General features: G+C 57.1%; 1 protein-coding gene across 4 annotated transcripts in view; it reads right to left on the bottom strand.

Moving 5' to 3' along the window:
- Nucleotides 1–4,155: 4,155 nt before the first annotated feature.
- Nucleotides 4,156–18,363, bottom strand: part of Brf1 (BRF1 general transcription factor IIIB subunit) — a 70,186-nt gene continuing 55,978 nt past the window's right edge. Inside the window, exons 9-18 of one of the 4 annotated variants that reach the window (XM_076849530.2) lie at nt 18,300–18,339; nt 18,114–18,206; nt 13,263–13,529; nt 11,834–11,895; nt 11,003–11,084; nt 10,850–10,905; nt 9,896–10,152; nt 5,661–5,769; nt 5,000–5,171; nt 4,156–4,433 (exon numbers count right to left, since the gene is read on the bottom strand). In XM_076849530.2, coding sequence (XP_076705645.2) covers nt 4,396–4,433; nt 5,000–5,171; nt 5,661–5,769; nt 9,896–10,152; nt 10,850–10,905; nt 11,003–11,084; nt 11,834–11,895; nt 13,263–13,529; nt 18,114–18,206; nt 18,300–18,339 — 1,176 coding nt within the window. In that variant the 3' untranslated portion in view covers nt 4,156–4,395. The remainder of the gene's footprint in view (nt 4,434–4,999; nt 5,172–5,660; nt 5,770–9,895; nt 10,153–10,849; nt 10,906–11,002; nt 11,085–11,833; nt 11,896–13,262; nt 13,530–18,113; nt 18,207–18,299; nt 18,340–18,363) is intronic. The other 3 variants (XM_076849532.2, XM_076849531.2, XM_076849533.2) reach the window with 3 other exon arrangements.

The raw sequence follows: 18,363 nt of genomic DNA, 5'->3' as shown, positions 1-18,363 counted from the left end.
TAGTGCAGATGTCCAGTAACTTCAGAAGGCAGAGCACTCCCACCATGCCTCCCTATAAATGGTCATGTGACCCAGCCCAACCTCTGGCCCCTAGCACACACACCTACTCACCAGAAGATGTGGAGCTCACCTGCCTGCCCACCCCAGGGCAGCCCTGCAGTGGTTGGTTTGGCTTCTCCAGGTTGTGGGGGCTGAGGTCACGGTAGTCATCACCTGGGGCATGCTGGGTGACCATGAGCTCTGAGCCAAAGCAGGCAGACAATGCTGTCCTCCAACTAGGGGAAGCAATTACTCTGCTGGGCTGGTGCAAAGATCCCTCAGCCACCAAGGACAGGTGTATGCCCATATCACCTGCAGGGTGAACTCTGCTGCTAGGCCATTAAGCATGGCCAGGCCTGCCTAGCCAGGGCCTCTTCTTCAACCTGGATCCAGCTAGGGACTTTTTGAGACCACCAGGCCTCCATGAGTATTGGGGCTAGCCAAGAGCCCCAGTTTGCTGCCCAGTAGACACTAAGAATCCTCCACCCTCTTCACCTTGGAGCTAGCCCTGATTGTAGGGTGCCTCCTCCACCAAGGCCCCTTTAAAGTTGCTTTGGGAGTAATCCCCAACCCAGCTGCTAGTGACTCCTCCCTGGCTAGATCAGTTGGGGTGGTGATAGCCAAGGGCATTGTAGAATTCGAGTTAGATATGGACCAGGGTCAAGGTCAAGGTCAGAATGAAGACCCCCGTTGGGTCCACAGTTGAAATTAGGGCTGGGTCTCAGCAGCCTGGGGCTCTTGCCCTCATGGGTCTCAGCCAGGCCCATTGTGTGGGGACAATGGATTTCTGAGCTAGGTTCCTCTTCCCACAGGAAAACCATAAAGAGCCTGCCCTTTGCCACCGCCCATGGCCCCTTTGAAGGCCTGGGCAGGCCTTAGGCCCTGACTGCAGTCTTGGAGCCTGACCTTGGGCCCCCACCCCTTGCCAGTCTGGTTCCACCCAGGCCTCCCCTGGGAAAAGCTAGCCTTCCAGGCACGTAGTATGGGACGCTGGGACAAATAATGACCATAGGGAGACAGTGGCTCCACAGTGCCAAGCCTGGCCAGCATGTGGAGTTCAAGTCTCTACTCAGTAAACCACCACCTAGGGAATCAACTGGTCCCTCTCTGCATCCCCCAAAAGACCAGGACACCTCTGCAGGGTAGCTGTGACAGCTAACGAGGCTAGGGTGGGTGTTGGCCATGGGGCAGGTGCCCCAGAGTGGGGAAGAGGTAGGGCCCAGAGTCCAAGGCCAGGAGAGAGGCCCTCTGACCTCACAGGACTAGAGCAAGAAGGCTACCCCAGGAGCTGTGTGCCCTCCCACCAAGCGCAGCTGATCCTGGGGCGCCCCCTGCTGGCCCACAGTTGATGGTGAGACATCCGGCAGTGAGAAGCAGGAACCACAGAGGAGTTGGGAGTCAGAGGAAGGTGAGGGTACCCTTTGCAGACACAACCCCACTGCCAGGTGTGTCCCAGCCTGTGCTTATCTGCCACCCCTCAGGCCAGCCCACCTTCCATCAGAGGACCTCTGACCTATGGGCCTGGGGGCTGCCTTGGTCCCACCTTCTTCCCTAACTGGAGTACCCAGGACTCCCAGTCCTTGTGGCATCCACTGCCCTCTCACCCCCAGCAAGTGGGAGCTGGGGGGAGGCTGCCCAGGGGTCCTGACGGTGGCAACAGAGCCCCCTCCATACCCGGGAGATTTTTAGGATACTCAGTAGTACAACCACAAATCTCCCCTCCAAAGACCACCCTCCGAGGCTGCAAGGAGAGGAAGCTGACCCAGGGCCAGCCTCTGAAGAGTCCTGACTCTAGACAACGCACAACTTCAAGGAGGCCACTCCTCTGAGACTGCTTTTGTGTGGTCTAGGGGCCACAGAAAGAGCCAAGATCAGAGGCCTGGGGAGGTACTGCTCCTCATACTGGGCAGATCCGAGCCAGGGGCCCAAACAGCTGCTAGGCCTGTTTCAGGCTGTGGCATCCCTCCAGGAAGAACATGCAGCTGGGTCCCCAGACTGCCTGTGGAGCCTGTTGCCCTGCTGGAGCCTGCCCCTTGGTGCCTCAGACACCCAAGTCCTCCATTCTAGGACCCTGACCCCATGTTCCTCGCCCACCCTCTCAAGGCAGTCCTCCTGCCCAGCACCAAGCCCTCCCCGCAGCACATTCCTGCAAGCTGGACATTCCCCAGTTCCACTACCCCCTGGCCTCCAGAGCTCACTGCTCTGCCTCAGAACCCCTTCTCTCAGTCTTCTGAGGAGAAATGGCTAGCCATGGCTTTGTGGATCCTGGAAACCCACCTCCCAAACCCAGCTGCCCATGTGGAAGCCAAATTCTGGAAGGCCCACTGCTAACAAAGGCAGTCTCCGAGGAGTGCCCCAGCTCCCTGTAGCTCAAGCCACAACCCCAGAAAGACCTCGATTCTGATTTTCCATACTCTCCACACAGGGTCTGGTAGCTCTGCTAACTTTCCTCCCAGGCCATCTCACACCAGCCCTCCTCCCTCTCTAGCTGGACCCAGCTCTGTCATCTCTGGCCATCTGTTCCCTGCAGGGCAGGCACAGTGAACCCTTCCCTGCCTGCAGCCTGCATGTCCTTCTACTCCACCCAGCTGCTCTGACCCACAGGTGTCTCCAGGTGACCCTTCTCCAAGTTCAGGCCTCAGATATGCTGTCCCCTAGCATGTCTTCCCTGTGCACCCTCTTCCCAGTGCTCTCTGGCCCTGCACTCTGCTAGAAGTCCACAAGGGGACCTTATTCATCCCGTTCAGTCCCTGGCACCACAATACACCCACTTACAACTGCCACAGTTTGAGGACGGGTCCTTAGACTGTGCAACCTAGACGCTCTCTCCAATTCAGGCAGCCTTAGAGCTTCCAGGGTCTTCTTCCACAGCCAAGTGCCAAGACAGGCCATGTTGAGTGGCTAGGCACCCAGCTGTTGACCTGAGCCCAGGCAGTGGCACTCCAGGACCACAAGACCTGACAGGCAGGGGTGGCTATGAAGCAAGAACAGCCAGTGCTGAGAACATGCCCACAGGATCCCCATGGAGCATCTGAACAACAGGGCTGGGTGTGCTGAGCTTGTCCCCAGCCTGCTCCCAGCAGGCCACCCCGTGGCAGAAGTGTAGGTTGCAGAATCACAAACACCAATTTCAGCCAAATCTCTCCGGTAACAGGTCTTTCTTTCTTCACAAATTGGTTCCCCAGCCTTCTAGTGACTCTGGGGCCAGACTGGCTGCAGGGTATAGGCAGAGGGACAGCAGTTAGCTGCAAGGACTCAAATGCCCCAACTCAGTCTCTGTGCTAAAGTTGGGGTCTGGATCCTTCACTGGACAGCCAGCCCACCCATATGGAGGTAGAGGGTGACTAGGAAGGGCAGTATGGTATGGTTCTGTCATTGCAGTCACTCTCCTGAGGGGTCTACACTGGGGCACAAGCACCTGGCTGCCCTCCATTCCAGGGCCACATCCAGGAAAGCAAGGCCTGAGACCTGTGCCCTAGTCAGGTAACCTGAGACTCGCTGCCTACCCCTGGGCCTGGCTCAGACAGGAGGTAAACGGCCCTGCATGTGATGGGTAGGCCAGGCCCCGCACCCCACACAGGCCATGCTGGCATTGGCAGGGAGGGCGTGTAGATGCAGAGGCCTGCACTGCCAGACGAGCTCGACCAGCTCCCCTCTGACAGTGGTAGAGACTCCTGGTGCAAACCCCACAAGCCCACACAGGGTCCCAGTGTGCTGGTGCCTGAGCTGGCTGGGTGGTGGGCATTCCTGAACCTCAGGGAGCCCGAGAGCCTCTGAGTGAGGGAGGAACCAGCCACAGCTGCCTGCTCCCTGCTGTCCCAGAACACCAAGCTCCACAGGGAACTGGGAGCATAGTGCCTCTGGGGGATGACGGGAGGGGAAAGCACTTGGGCCACAGCCAAGAACAGGTGCTAGAGCCACCGGGTTGGACCCACCTAACCCTCCACTGGCTTGACGAGAAGCAAGGCCTCCTTGTGCCTCAGTTTTCTTACAACAGGGACACGCTGTGCCTGCTTTTGAGTGCTCTTGGGTAGTCAATGACTGGGAAGCTGGGACACACCATGGGATAAAGGCCTTGGAAACTCCCAACCATGTCCAATCAGACACACGCAGATAGTCAGTCTGGTTTTCCTTGCTGGGTAGAAATATTCCTTACTTTGCTCAAAACATGATCCCAACAGTACCATGGAGGCCACGCGTGCCCATGGGATGAGGGCTTCGAAGCAAGCAGGGCAGTGTTCGGCTGGTCCCTAGTCTTCGCATTTGTGCCTACAAACAGTGGCCCCAGAGGGCATCCAATCCCCATCAGACAATCAGGGTCCAGAGCCAGGATGCTGCCTGGCCTTGAGGTCACACTCAGTAGCCTTCATCATCATCACCGTCACAGCCGTAATCTGCAAAGCACAGAGGGCGACTATGGAAGCTCACAGCCCTCGCTGCCCTCAGGGAGCTGCTCCCTGAGGCTGCAGGACCAGTCCCACCACTGTGGGGACTATCTTATCTTGGGGTTGGGGGTGTTGGTGCGTGCCCAGTGTGGGAGCCTCAGTTCTTGACTGGGCAGGTGTCCGCAGTTTGGCCAGCCTCACCTCCCACCCTTGAGTGCACACGTCTGTCCACCTGTCAGGCCTGGAAACCCCATGTACTGGATGGTCAGCCTCCCCAGTGACTCCAGTCAAGCCCAGACCATGGCCTTCACAGCAGGTGCCTTGCTGTCCCAATGGAATTGGCCTCTTAGGCCCTGGCCAGCTCTTCCAACATGTCCTAGGGCCTCAGAATCAACATGGCCAGTTTATGCTGTCTTCATACAAATTTCCTTCTTTTCAGAGAAAAATTTAGTATGAAGCCAAAGGCTTGTGTTCGGGGATCACCAAGGGGCAGAAGGTTTGTGCCTTTATCTTTCTGGAAGCCCCCCTGCCCAGTGCCTGTGTCAGGCCCCCTAACCACGTGCGGCACCACCCACCATTGCCGCCCATCATCTGCAGGGCGCTGACGCAGGGCTCCCCATCCTCTTCATCTGCGTCTTCCTCATCCGCGTCCTCCTCGGGGTGGTATGACACAGGGCCGCTCTCCACCAGGACTGCTGCTGGCCTGACCAGCTCGGCTCCCGGGGCAGGGGGACTTGGGAGCACAGCCTGGAAGGATGGGAGTGGAGAGATGGCCACAGGAGAGACTATAGGAGAGACCTTGGTGTCTCTCAGGATAGCCCTGGACGGGCCCTCATGCTCCTGCCCCCTACGAGAGCTTGTCAGAGGGTCTGTTGGCTCCCAGTACCCATGGGCCCCCCTTCTAATCTCCTGGGTGTACAATAGGCTGCACCAGCACAGTACCCAGCCCAAGGCCCCCACCCAGGCTGCCTCTGGTGAGAAAGAAGCCTCACACTCAGCCCCCAGAACTTGCAGGCAGTTCTCAGTGTGTGCCCTGGCCACTGCCACACACTGTCCACTGTGGGGGCCGGCTCACCCTCGGCCCTGGCCTCAGGCAGGACAGACGTGTGCACCAGGCTCTGTGCCTGGCCCTCGCTTCCCTCCTGCTCTGCTCCTGGGTACCCCTGAGCTTCAGGATTCTTTGTCTGTGCCAGGCCAGTGTCGGAGCAGCAGTCCCTGGGCCCCTTCCCATCAGACCTGGTCACGCGTGAGCTGTTCCTGAGGCCAATGGTCTGGCTGGGCAGAACAACGCACCTCTCCCATGGCCGCCTTCTTAGCCGTCTGCATAGATACCAGGGGCCTCAACCTGAAAGAGAGATGGCACGCAGTCTCAGCCAGCTCTGCTTTCGGCTCTCACTGCCTCAGAGGGGCCCCACCACCTGGTGGAGGACGTGGCTTGGCACCCACTCAGTACACAAGGACCCACCCCAGTGGTCCTGCCTGCTGCCCTGGCTGGAGCTGCTCCCTTCGGAATGTGCCTCCAGCAACATGCCTGGCCTTACAGGGCTCTCCACCAGACCTGAGGGTCTGTGCACTCTGGCACATCTGTCCTGGCCCTCTCCAAATCTCTCTTCTATCCGCAGGCCCCCTGCTGACCTGGACCCCCTTGCTCCTTCCTTGTTTCCGCTAGGTGCTCCAGCTTTTCTGCCGCTCCTAGAAGTCCAGTTGTGTTGATCCTAAGACTGGACTGCTATATGTGTCTGCATTAATCAATGGGTGAACCATGCACATGACACCAAAATGCAAGTCAGAGGCCACCCCAGGTGGAGAGGCTCTGGATGGTTATGGAGAAATACATGAGAGACATGGGCAGGAGCCATGTGGACCCTGTCCATTTCTCCCTGTGACACTCCCCTGGTTAATCACAAGTCTCTGGAGGAGGAGAAGAGGAGACAGAGGAGAGGAGGAAGATGAGGAAGGATAGGGGAGGTGCTCTAAGTACCCGCCAAATGCCCCACATGGTCTACAGTAGTAGCCCCATGACTTCTGCTAGCAGCACCCTGTACTGCCCTCTGACCTCAAACCCTCCAAACACAAACGCACTTTGACACTGAAGGCTTCTTGGAGGGAAAGATGGGGTCCCCAGGAGAGAAGGCACATGTTGATCCCTAACCCTGGCCACACAGTGCCACCCAGGCTGGCATACATGGGCTCTGGGCCTGTAGCAGTAGGACAGAGGGGGTGGAGCCACTCCCTCCAGGACATAGCAGGGGGGGAATAGAGGACTGCAGCCACTCCATCTGCTGGGGGCCCTCTGAGGCCTAACCCTGTGAGCTAAGACATGCTGGGTGAACCTGGGGGCACTGGGAAGGGGTTCTGGAATAGGTAGACATCACAAAAACTACCCAGCAGCCATCAGTGTGATCCAGGTGGAACCAAGGTTGCCAGCCAGGCACAGAAGGGTTTAAAAGCACCTGGAGAACAAGGTCCTGCCTAGCATTCCCTCCTGCCAGATCCGTCCCCAGTAAGCCAGAGGCCCAGGGACCTGGAGCCACCAGCAGATGGCTGCCCCCAAACCCACCACCACTTCAGCCGGGAACCTCTCAGTCTCAACAGCAAATGCCACAGTGAATTCCCCAAACACAGCAAGACTGAGGGTGACAGCCAAGCCCATCTGCCCAGGCAGTGGGCTATGTGCTGGGGGGGACACCTCCCACCTGACACCTGCAGGGCTGGGAGCCGGATACCACACTAGCTCCACTGTCTGGCCTGAGCCTGTGAGCAGAGGCCTGGACCCAAGGCAGCTGACCTGGGCAGGAAGGACATGCGGGTCAGAGCAGCCCCACTCAGTATCTCCCGACTGGCTCAGCGGAGAGGAGCACACACCAGCCCAGGACTGGGAGCAGCTGACCAGACAGTGACAGGCAGGGCAGCCATGGCACTGCCATCCTGGGGCTGCAGGTGCTCAGGAAAGGAGGCAGGAGCTGCCTGATCCAGAGCAGGGCCCTGGGGAGGACAAAGCATCACGTCTGGGGCCTCTTCAGTTCAATGTCTGGTAGGATGCCCTTCCTCCGAGCCCATCAATTCTTCCAGGCCCTTCTCCACCCCACCCAGAAGCGCCCAGCAGTCCAAACCTTGTGGCCAAGTAGCTGAGCATAGCAGCCCTGCAGGGTGAACTAACCAGGTTCTTGCTGGCCCTGCAGTGGGGCCACTGGTGCTGGGCTGGGGTGGGGTGGGCCATCCCCTGGCAGGAGGCAGAGCCCTGTGCGCAGCTGCTACAGCCCTGTGGCTCCTGGCCAGACCTCAGCCACAGCCTGTGCACTCTCTCCTCAATGCTGAGCATGGAGGGCAAAGCCGCCAAGGGCTGAGGGCACATTGGCACCCTGGAGGCCTGTGGGATTTTTCCCTGCCCTGTGGGAGCTGCCTGAGCTACATAGCCACAGCTGGGTAGGGTGGAGGCAGATGTGGACATCAGATATTCATACACTCTGATCCTGGCCACTCAGGGGAAGGCTGGCAGCTTTCTGTTCAGGAAGCAGCAAGTTAACAGGGACATGGGGCCTCTCAGGCTGGCGTCAGACAGCTTGCAGATGGTGCCAGAATCACACACTAGAACAGGACTTTCCCTGACACCCACAGGCCTGACCTGGCCAGAGGGAGGCTCAGGTAGGGTCCACAGCCTCTCTGAACCCCTGGCTGCCCAGCTACAGCTGTTCAATCTCCAGCACTGTCAAAGCAATAGCAACGAGACACAGACGAATGCTGAGGCCAGGGTGAGTGACAGCGAGGATGGGTGGGCTTCGGCCTCTGCCCCCACCCAGTCCCAGCTTGCTGCACTGGTAGAGGGCTGCACTGGGAATCCGAGTTCAAGACTTGACACCTGGACACCTGAAGGCAGAGATCACATGGCGACAGACAGGCTGAAAGGTCAGTTGAGAACATTCAAGGTCCACTCAGGAAGCTGTTGCCTCAAGCAGCCACACAGCCAGCCAGCAGGTGGAGGAGTGGGGGTCTGGAGCACACACTGGGACTCAGGGGCCATGGAAGGCCCCTAACCTGCAGACCAGTGAGGCTGCTGGGAGCACCAGGGACCCAGGAGGCAAGTGTTTTCCACCTAAGCAACTCCATGGCAGGCAACCACAGAAGGAGGAGCAAGCACGGGCCTGGGACTCCAGGGGACCCTGGGATCCCTGTGTCCCCAGCTGAGGAAGACAAAACCCATAAGAACATCCCCACCAGCAAGATGGTCACACTGCCAGTAGGAAAAGGTCAGGTCTAGACATCTCCTTTAAGTTCTAGGAAAAAATAAACATTCCACAAAGAACACTCTCCTGAGACGGACCCACCAAATACCACCAGGTTGTGCACAGCAGAACCCACAGCTGGGCCAGCAGGTGCTGAGGGAGGTTGTTGGCACCCACAGGGCCAGGACAGCCAGCCAACCCAGGAAGGGTCCCTGGGAGAGCACCTCCTATCAACAGCCAGCCACCCAGAGTCTCGCAGATCTCACCCCAATCCTCATACTGAAATAGGTCCAGATGGACCAGAAACTTAGGACAAAATAAACCAACCCAAAAGAGGTCTCCTCACAACCTGGACAAAGAAAAGGCTGTTCTGGACACACACCGACCCTAGAAGCTGTCAAATGAATGGACAGGTAAACAGAGATGCTTCGCCACCAAGAGGGAAGCCACGTAACAGGCACATGGGCAGAGGGGAGAAGGCACCTCCTCGTGACTCATGGTTAAAAAGAGCCACAATAGGGGCTGGGCTGGGGCTCAGCAGTAGAGCCCTCGCCTAGCATGGGTGAGGTCCTGGGTTCCATCCTCAGCACCACATAAAAATAAATAAACAAAATAAAGGTATTGTGTCCAACTACAACTAAAAAACAAATATTAAAAAAAAAAAAAGAGCAACAATAGAGAAGGCAAAGGCAACCCAGGGAGGCCTGGGGGCAGGCAGGTACTGCTGCGCTGGGTGCCCAGCCCATCTTCATAGCCAGGGGAAGGCTCCAACCAGCACCCTGGGCCCTTGTCAGGGGACCCTGGCACAGCAGGGCCATGCGCAGCTCAGCCACCCCATGGCACAACTCGAGACCACAGCACCCTCTGGCATTCAACTGGTCCTGACCCCACAGGAAGGTGCTGCTGTGGCTGCTGTTCCCTGCCCCTCCACCATACCCCAGGGGCGGAGCGCAGCGGGCCCACACCTCTCCCCCGGGGCTGCACAGCTGCAGAGGGTGTGGACAGGCTGGGGCCGGCCCACGTGGACTCATCCGGGCCAGGGAGCCCACTGCTTTCTCCAGATGGCACAGACCCTGATGCCGCTGGTGCCTGATCAGCCCAGGGCCCGAGGCAAGGGAAGCCAGGACAGTCTCCCCCAACCAGGAGGCAGCAAGTCGGCTTCCAGACACAGAAGGGCAGTGCAGCTCCTGGGCTCTCCTGTGGACCCGGCTGGTGCACTGTAGCCCAGAGAAGGGGACAGGACAGTACCTCTTCCCTATGCTGGTCCCAGGGTCAGCCCTGTTCCTGCTGGCTGCAGTTCTCCTCCGTGACAGCTTCTTGGAGCTGGCCCTCTCTGCAGGCCGCGCGTCTTCGCTCTGTGGGCTGTGCCCACCCTTGCTGTTAAGGTCACGGAGCACGCTGTAGTTGATCTTGCTGGAGATCTTCTTCTGCTCCAGCATCTTTTCAATGGCTTCCCCTGCTGTGCTGGCCTGGATGGGTTCCCGACGTTTGCAAGACTTCTTGGGCTTGGTTGAAAACCAAAAGTAATTCCCCTTGTGAGTTGCTGTCCTGCAACCTACGATCATATCCTGTGACACTGGGGCTCCTTGGGGAACACAGCCTGCACTGGGCAAGCCCTATACAACCTCCCACCACACTGACCTCCCTAGTGTGGTCACCCCTGGTGGAGAAAAAAGGCAAGTGCTCAGCAGAACGTGGGCATGCTGCTGGTGGGGGGTTGTTGGGCCCTCAACATCCCAACTCAAGTTTCAGGGGTCCTCCTAAAAGGCAGGTTCCACCTGTGCTCTCCATCTCCGCTGGGTCCTGAGTTCAGTCTGGCCAGCAAGAGTCCAGACTCCCATCCTTCCTCTTGCTCAGACACTCAAGAGGCTGAACCCCTTCCAAAATCATCAAGTGGAGGACGAGCTGCTGCCCAAGCCCTGGAGTAAGAGCTGAGCTGCACGGCCACAGAGGACAGGCACTCAGGGGGCCGTAAGTCAGACCTCCCCAGGGCATAAAGGAAATGAATGTCCTCAAGGGACCTCGCCCCAAAACCAAGTGGCACATCCATCCACAGTGGAGCCAAAGACCAGCGGGGAAGTGGGTCTAGAGCACCCCACTGCCACTGCCTGCCCTGGCCTTGGCCCTGTGCCAGGGAAGGCTGTGCTCCAGAGTTGTCTCTTCCCCTCAGAAGTCTCTGGTTCCCTGACTCGGGGTGCCTACCTTGTGCTCCTTGTAGATGCCGAGCTCCTTCTCCTTGGCTATTCTCGCTTCTTTCTCTATAAACAGTCGAGCAGAATGGCTGGCATCAGTGAGGCCAAGCCCCTGAAGCCCCCAGGCCCAGGCAGGCGGGCAGGAGGGCAGGTGGGCGCTTACCCCTCTGCTCCCGCAGGTACTCGGCATTCTCCCGCATCCACAGTTCAGCCTTCACTCGGGCCTCCGATTCATTCAGGATGTACTGCACAGAGCAGTGAAGGTGCTCAGCTGGGGACCCCACACTATGAGAGGTCCCTAAGACCTCCCACATGGAACATACTTCCCTTCGCACGACGGGCCGCTACTCAGTATGGAAGCTGTCTATCATTCCTCTGCCCTTTCTGAAGCCACAAACTGAGCCATGGAGCAGTGTTCAGGGCTCCTAGACTCTAGGGCAGTCTGTAGCCCTGCTGACTCCAGAGTGCAGGCCATAGGTCCCAGGAAGGGAGATAAGGGTGTACAATTCCAACACAGGAACAAATGGACAGGCTCGGGCCTCACGTGGCAATAAAATCAGAGAGAAATATGGGAGAATGGATACCAATGAGACAAACCAGAGTCGGGGCACACACCTGGACCTGGGGTTTGGGATAGGAGGTGTACGATGTGCATGCCTCTATGGGCGAACTCCTGGACTAAGGCCACCCCAATAGGGTGAGTGGGTGGTGGCAGAGAACAGAGAGGCAGAGCTCAGGGCCCTGGCTTCAGAGGGAGGGCTTGTGGCAACTGAGGCTGGAACAGGCTGGAAGGAGGAGTCTGGGGACAGGACCGTGGGTGTGGGCACTACCCAAGACCATCCTTCCACCAGGGAGTGTCTAAGGATGCCCAGGAAAACCACCAGGCCCAAAGATCCCAAAATGCAGGCCACCTGCGCTGGAGCCTGGAGACCACCCCCCTCAGCCTCCCACAGAGCCCAACCACCTCCTGTAGCCCAGGGCAGCGGTGGCTCACTCTGTCAATCTCCAGGTCATCGATGCCGCTGAGGTCTAGCTCCCCGTCCCCCGAGGTGTCTTCTAGAGGGAAGGGCCACATCAGTTTTGCTCAGGGTGGCCCTGCTAGAGGAGCACAGACACCGCTGGGCTGGTTTGGGACTCAGGCCTGGGTGGAGGAGCTTCTAGGAGCCCCACCTCCTCCATCCTGCAGGCCACAGGCCTGTCTTTAAGTACTATGGGACAGTGCTCATGTCAGAGTGCTAACTGAGAAAGCAGGACACCAAACCCAAGCTGCAAAGAAGACCCACACGCCCGCACCTGGTGAGAGGGAGGAGTTCTTCCGACGGGGATACCGGCTCTCTGGCCCAGTGCCAGGACCAGGCGAGACGCTGCTGGGGAAGGCTGGGTGGGAGTGTGGCCAGAAGGTGGGGCTGGGCATGCTGGTGCCCCTCAGCTGGGTCACAGGACTGAGGGCAGATACGTTATATGAGTCCAGAAGTCCAGGCCTCTTGCCCCAGCATGGTCAAAGGCAGGCTGCACCGCCTGGCAGGCAGGCCCTTGCTCAGTGTCCCCACAGGAGGCTGTCAACTCTGGCCACAAGCCAGCCGTCTGGGTGCTCTCAGTGCTCAGGCCAGCCCTTGAGGCCTCTGTTCTGGTCTGCTCCCCCTCTCTCGTTTTTTCTGTCACATAGCAGTCTCTTCCTACTCCAGATCACTGGGCCCCTGCTGCCTCAGGGCCTTTGTATATGCCCTCTGCCTGGTGCTGTGACCTGCCCAGGCACCCTCACGTGTCATCCCTACTACAGGATCATGTGTCATCCCTGCCTGAGGTCATGCAATCCACACCTCATGACAGAGCATTTTTCTTGAAGAGAAGGCAGGGTTTGAGGGCAACATGCTGCCTGGGTAGCCTGTCCTGCAGAAATGGGGCTACTAGCACCCCAGTCCCATCTCACACCCAACCTGGGAGATGGAAGGGGAAGGAGCCACAGGGACCAGGAGCCCTGGGCAGAGGGCACCTGTCCTGCTCAGGTACCTCATCACTGTCTTGCTCAAACTCAAAGGCAATGCTCCCAACAGTGAAGCCCACCCCCCAGGCCAAGCTTTCCCACCACCATGGAAACAAGAAAGGAGGGATGAGTAACTGGTCCCTGCCAACGCCCCTTTCTGTCACACAGCAGCCACTCAAGCCCAGGGCCCCAGCCAGCAAGCCAGCCAAGGCCGTGGGGCAGGGGAGGCTACGGAAGAGACAGTGACAGGACCTGCTACACTGTGGGTGACGCGCACACCCAGTTCTTCTCCACACAGCCCTGGGCACGGGCTGTAGTGTGCCCTCGGCCCACCCTTCCAGAATGCTGCTTCTCCTAGAGACCACAGTGGTTTCCCATTCACTCCATGGAAGGGGTCAGGCGGACTGGTAACACCAACTGCCCCTCCTAGGGCACTCACCAGGGTCCCGGCTTGGGGCAGAGATACACTCGCGTATGGAATCTGAGATGCCCAGGCTAGCCGCTGTGGGCAGGGGGCCAAGCAGGGACTCCAAGGCCAGGGCTCTGCTGCCCTCCTCAGGGCTTTCTGTTGCCTCTGAGTTGCCACTTCCGCCACCCAGGAGCTCCCTGTAGAAGTCCTTGTTCATGTGGCTAGCTGCCGCCTCTAGCTCCTCATCCTCGATGTCCTCCTCACCAAAAAGGCTGGATGTAGTGTCCTCAGCAGAGCCTAGAGACACAATTCACATGCAACCTGTCAGCCAGGCAAAAGCCAGAGACCCAATTCTGTGACGCCTTTGCCAAGCTGCAAAACAACTGAGAAAACAAACACTTTCACAAAAACATGCCCTTTTCTGCAACAGAGGAAGAAGGGTCCCGCCAACAAATAGCGCTGGGGATGCCCAAGTGTCCACACCTCATGCAAAAAAGCTCACTGGAAACGGGCTGCAAGCCCAAGTTTAAGTGCTTCAGAAAAACAGCAAAATGTTCGTAACCTTGGGTCAGGGAAAAACATCTTAGATGTGGGCCGGAAAAGCAGAATCCACAGAATGCCAATGAAATGGATCTTGGAAGCATTAAGATCACCTGCCCTCGGAAGACGCCGCCAAGCAAGACAACCTCGGGCTTCTCCACAGAGCCGCTGCACAGACACGGGCAGCTCGTCCAGGCACTGAGTCCAAACTCCACGGGAAGCACGGCCCAAGGGGGAAGCAGGCACAGGAGCCAGATGGGCACTTCAGCAGGCAGGACATCGGGGTCAGGGTGACATCGCCAGGACACGCATGTTGAACCACAGGGAGCCACCACAGCACTGACACACCCATCAGCACAACTGGACGCTGATGAGATGGGACGCAAGTGTCAGGGGACAGAGCCCCTGGAGCTCACACACATCGCTGGTGGGCAAGCCACAGTGCACCTTTGGGGACAGCATGGCCACTTCCTAGAGACTCAAAGCCTTACCCAGAAACAGCCCCTGCGCCCCTCGCCCATGATAGAAGACAGCAGCGCCCTTGCCGACCACACGGGGCTCAAGGTGGTTTGCTCATAGTGGGTGTTTTTTTTCTCTTAGTGCTGGTGATAGAACCCAGGGTGCTTTACCACTAAGCTAACCCTTTCCATTTTATTTTGAGACAGGGCCTTGCTAAGTTACCCAGGCTGGCCTCCAACTTGCCATCCTCCCACCTCAGCCTCCCAAGTCACTGGGATTCTGGGCGTGTGCCACTGCACCCAGCCAAAGAGCTTTATTTGTAATGGTCTAAAACAGAAAATAACCCAAATGTCCTTCAACAGACAAATGAATAAACAACATCAAGTATATTCACAGCCTATTACAGCACAACAAAAGAGAATAAATTATCAGTGGATTGTTCAAAATAATTACACTAAAGGGAAAAAGCCAGAGAGATAAAAAGAGCAGGCATTATGTACATAAAAGACTTTTGCATAAGTCTAGAAAACCAATTGAACGGATGACTGAGAACAGTCAGTGGTGGCCTGCAGAGGAAGGTGAGGTCACGTGGCAAAGGCCGAAGAATACTTCTGCACTGACAGGTCTGACTCGCCCTGTGCTGCAGCTTCACAGGTATCTGCATGTGTCAAAGCTCAAAGGCCAAAGGGCAAGCCTTACATGTGCAGACTGATGTGTGTCAATTGCACCTCCTCCTGCACGAGACAGAGTCAGATGGTGCGCAAGCTCTTAGAGCCACAGTTAGCACTGCACGTCACAGGAGGACCCTACCTTCACAGGGTTCCTAGGGAAGAGCTGGGTCTCCAGAGAGCAGGGAGACCACAGGGGAGACGAGCCTTCTAGAAAGGCTGCTGCACACAGCTCTGTCCTGACCTTTAAGTCTCCCTTCCCCAGTGGAGCTAGCCAGGACCCTGCAGAGGCCACCATATACCCCAAAGTACCTCCAGAGAAGTCCCACCTCCCCACACTGCAGTAAACCCAGCCCCAACCCCTCTGCTCTCAGGCCCTTAGTGGCTCGGCGCCCAGCAGAAACCACAGTCCTACTGCAGTGTGCATGGCCTGAGCCAGGAAGCCCCACTCTGGCCTGACCTGGCCAGTGCCCGCTCTGGCCTCACCAGCCTCCTGCTGTGCCTCACAGGAAGCAAACAGCAAGGAGGGTTTTGTCATGGTTGAGGAAATGTGATCAGACACAGCCCAAGAGACAGAGGACAGGAGACACTACCTAGAGAACAGCAGGAACACAACCCAGACCAAGTTCAGAGAGTGCCATATGGAAAGAATTATCAACAATCAAATGGGCTTCCTTCCACTACCAGTAGAAACCAGGCTTTTCAGGTTGGAGCAAACAGCCACGCCAGGTCTTCATGATGTAAGAAAAGTCCCCAGGTGGGCAAAGGGTCAGGGAAAAATATCTTAGATGTGGGCCGGAAAAGCAGAATCTACAGAATGCTGATGAAATGGATCTTGGAAGCATTAAGATCACCTGACAAGCAGGATGAAGCGACCATCGCCCCCAGGGCTGGCCTCCAACCTGGACAAGGCCAGGTGTCACGGGCAGAAGACAAACCTTCATGTCACAGCAGCAGCAGCAGGCAGTGGCCACTTTTGTGTGTGAGAGAGGCCACTGAGCAGATGACAGTGAGGCTCAGAGGCCCAGGTAACTCGAGCCATGGGCACTGTTTGCATGTGCATGGAGAGCAAAAGCATGACAGGTCCAACCAGCCTGCCAGCCACAATGTGGGGTGCCTGCTTCCCAAGTGACTAGGGCTATCACGTGTCCTAGGACACTCCACCAAGGGCAAACATATCAGTACCACGCCCTGGTTAAGATACCAGGAAAGCAGATGTTACACCAAAGCCACAGGACACCCACCCCAGAGCCTCCAAAGCTTCCTCACACATGGAAGAACCAACAACCTGAGACTGAGAAAATGAGACATTCTCCAATGACAGTGCTCAGAGGATCTGTTGCAGCCACAGATGCCACAGGCAGGCAGGCAGGTGACGGGGAGGGCACAGCAGGGGCGCTGGAAAGAAGGAAGAGGGTAATGGCAGCAGCTACCAACACAGCAAACAGGCAGCAAAACCGGGAAGTACTGAAAAGGCTGGCTTCTGGGAATCAACGACCCAGCCAGGAAAGCACCCAGAAAACCAAAGTGTAAAGTAAGAAATGGTGAAAAAGGAACCATGGAACAAACAAAATACTTAAGACACAACTTTGCTCAACTGTACAAGCGGATAAGGCAACTACTGCAGTCAAGTGGTGCCTCCCAGGGACCAGGAAAGGGGGGACATTCAAGAAGATGGAGCATCCATCAATCACAGAGGAGCAGTTTCCACTGACCCGAGAACATCTGAACACAGACTGGCTGTGGATAAGAATGCTTCACCGAGGCGCATGGGTGGCCATTCCCTTAACATGAGCCACTATCTTGCTGAAAGCACAAAACCTGGTCCCTGGTGCTGGCGGTGGAGACATGCCTGTTCCTGCCACCAAGATTCAACAAGGTGCTGCCACGCCAGGCAACAGACCAGATCCAAGAAAGAAATTCAGGACATTAGAACCGGTAAAGGAAAGTAGAAGGGTTTCTGTATGTGGGGACATAATTACTTAGAAAACCCAATGATAACTGGAAAACAACTAAAAGCAACTACAGAATTCCTACCATGTAGGAGAACAAAGCAAACACCCAGAAATGGGCACTGTTTGCCAGCAGTGAGCACCCATGGAAATGAGAGGGAGGCCACTTAGGCAGCCAGTGAAGGCAGAGGCCTGGAGGAAGGGATGTCACAGGCTTCAGCACATGGAGCAGAGGGTCAGAGGGGAGGAAGTGCTTGATCTCAGGAGAGGTCCTGAGGGGAAGACAGGGACAGTGGCTTACACAAGCTTACTGACAAAGCGGAGCAGGGCTGGGAGGAGACAAGCTGGTCTCACAACTCACCCACAGCACAAGCCAGTATCTGCGCACACCAGGGACCTGTGGTCATGCCGCCTTTCTCTCAGACCCCACACACCTGGTAAGGTAGTTGCTGGTGCCACACGTGGTTCTGGCTTCAATAAGCAGAGATCTCCAAGAGTACAGAGACCTGGCCTTGCTGGCATGGATGGCACCACAAGCCCCAAACCCAAGGCATGGGAGGTGGCACAGGGACTAAGGTGCTGTATGTCCCACTGTGGACCAGATGCTGCAAAGGGCAGCTGAGCACTCCTCCATCTCTGCCTGGCCTGGGAGACAGGTCCATCTAGCAACACAAACACCTCAGACAGGCCCTGGACACAGGGGACCGGGGCAGGGCACAGCAGAAGAAGACAGGCACTGAGCAGCACCCATGCCACAGCCAGGCTTTAGCACTGCATGTGTAGCCAGAGTGGGTAGCAAGGAGGAGCAGGGAGTGGCGGCTGTGGGGCTGAGGCTCCACCTTGACTTAACCTAGCAGATTCTGGGATCGAAGAGAGAGTGCCTCCATGGAGCAGGGAGACCCCAGAGGACAGTAGCAGCAACTCCAGGGCTGTCTGTCTCTCACAGGCGCTGCCTAGCCAAGAGTGAGAATAGTGACCCTGAGGGGCCTGCAGGGGCAGCTGAGGCTCAGAAGCAGGAGGCTGGCCTGCAGGAACTAGGGAACAGAGATTGGGTGCTGAGAGGCTGCTGATGGGTGTTCAGAAAGTAGCTGGCACTCGGCACAATATGTCAGGACCAGGGGACCAGCAGCCTGGGATGGAAGAAGGACCATGTGGCCATGGAAGGGGCAGCAGGAGCAGTGGGGTCCAGGGTCAGAAGAGGAAGAGGTCTCTGGGGTGCTGGCCCAGAGTCCTCCAGGACAAGGAGAGAGGGTGAGACTCACCATCTTTTGATAGGTTGGCGAGGGCCCCCTTTGCCTTTGGTCGGCTATTTTCTAGTTCAATCTCAATGGCATCCTGGTAACTGGATATTTCACCTAAAGGAGTCAATTACAATTACAAGCCAAAGGTAAACACAAGTTACTTTTTCCAATAAAACTAAAACATGCACGGGAAGTCTGGTCAGTTACCTTCAACTTCCTCCAGTTTTTTTGACAGGACCTGTTCAAGCTGAAAGAGAAGAGTCAAATGCTG

This window comes from Callospermophilus lateralis, chromosome 3 (assembly GCF_048772815.1).
Source record: "Callospermophilus lateralis isolate mCalLat2 chromosome 3, mCalLat2.hap1, whole genome shotgun sequence".
Taxonomy (NCBI): Eukaryota; Metazoa; Chordata; class Mammalia; order Rodentia; family Sciuridae; genus Callospermophilus; species Callospermophilus lateralis.
The sequence above is the reverse complement of the archived record's forward strand: the minus strand, read 5'-3'. Positions and strand labels throughout refer to the sequence as shown.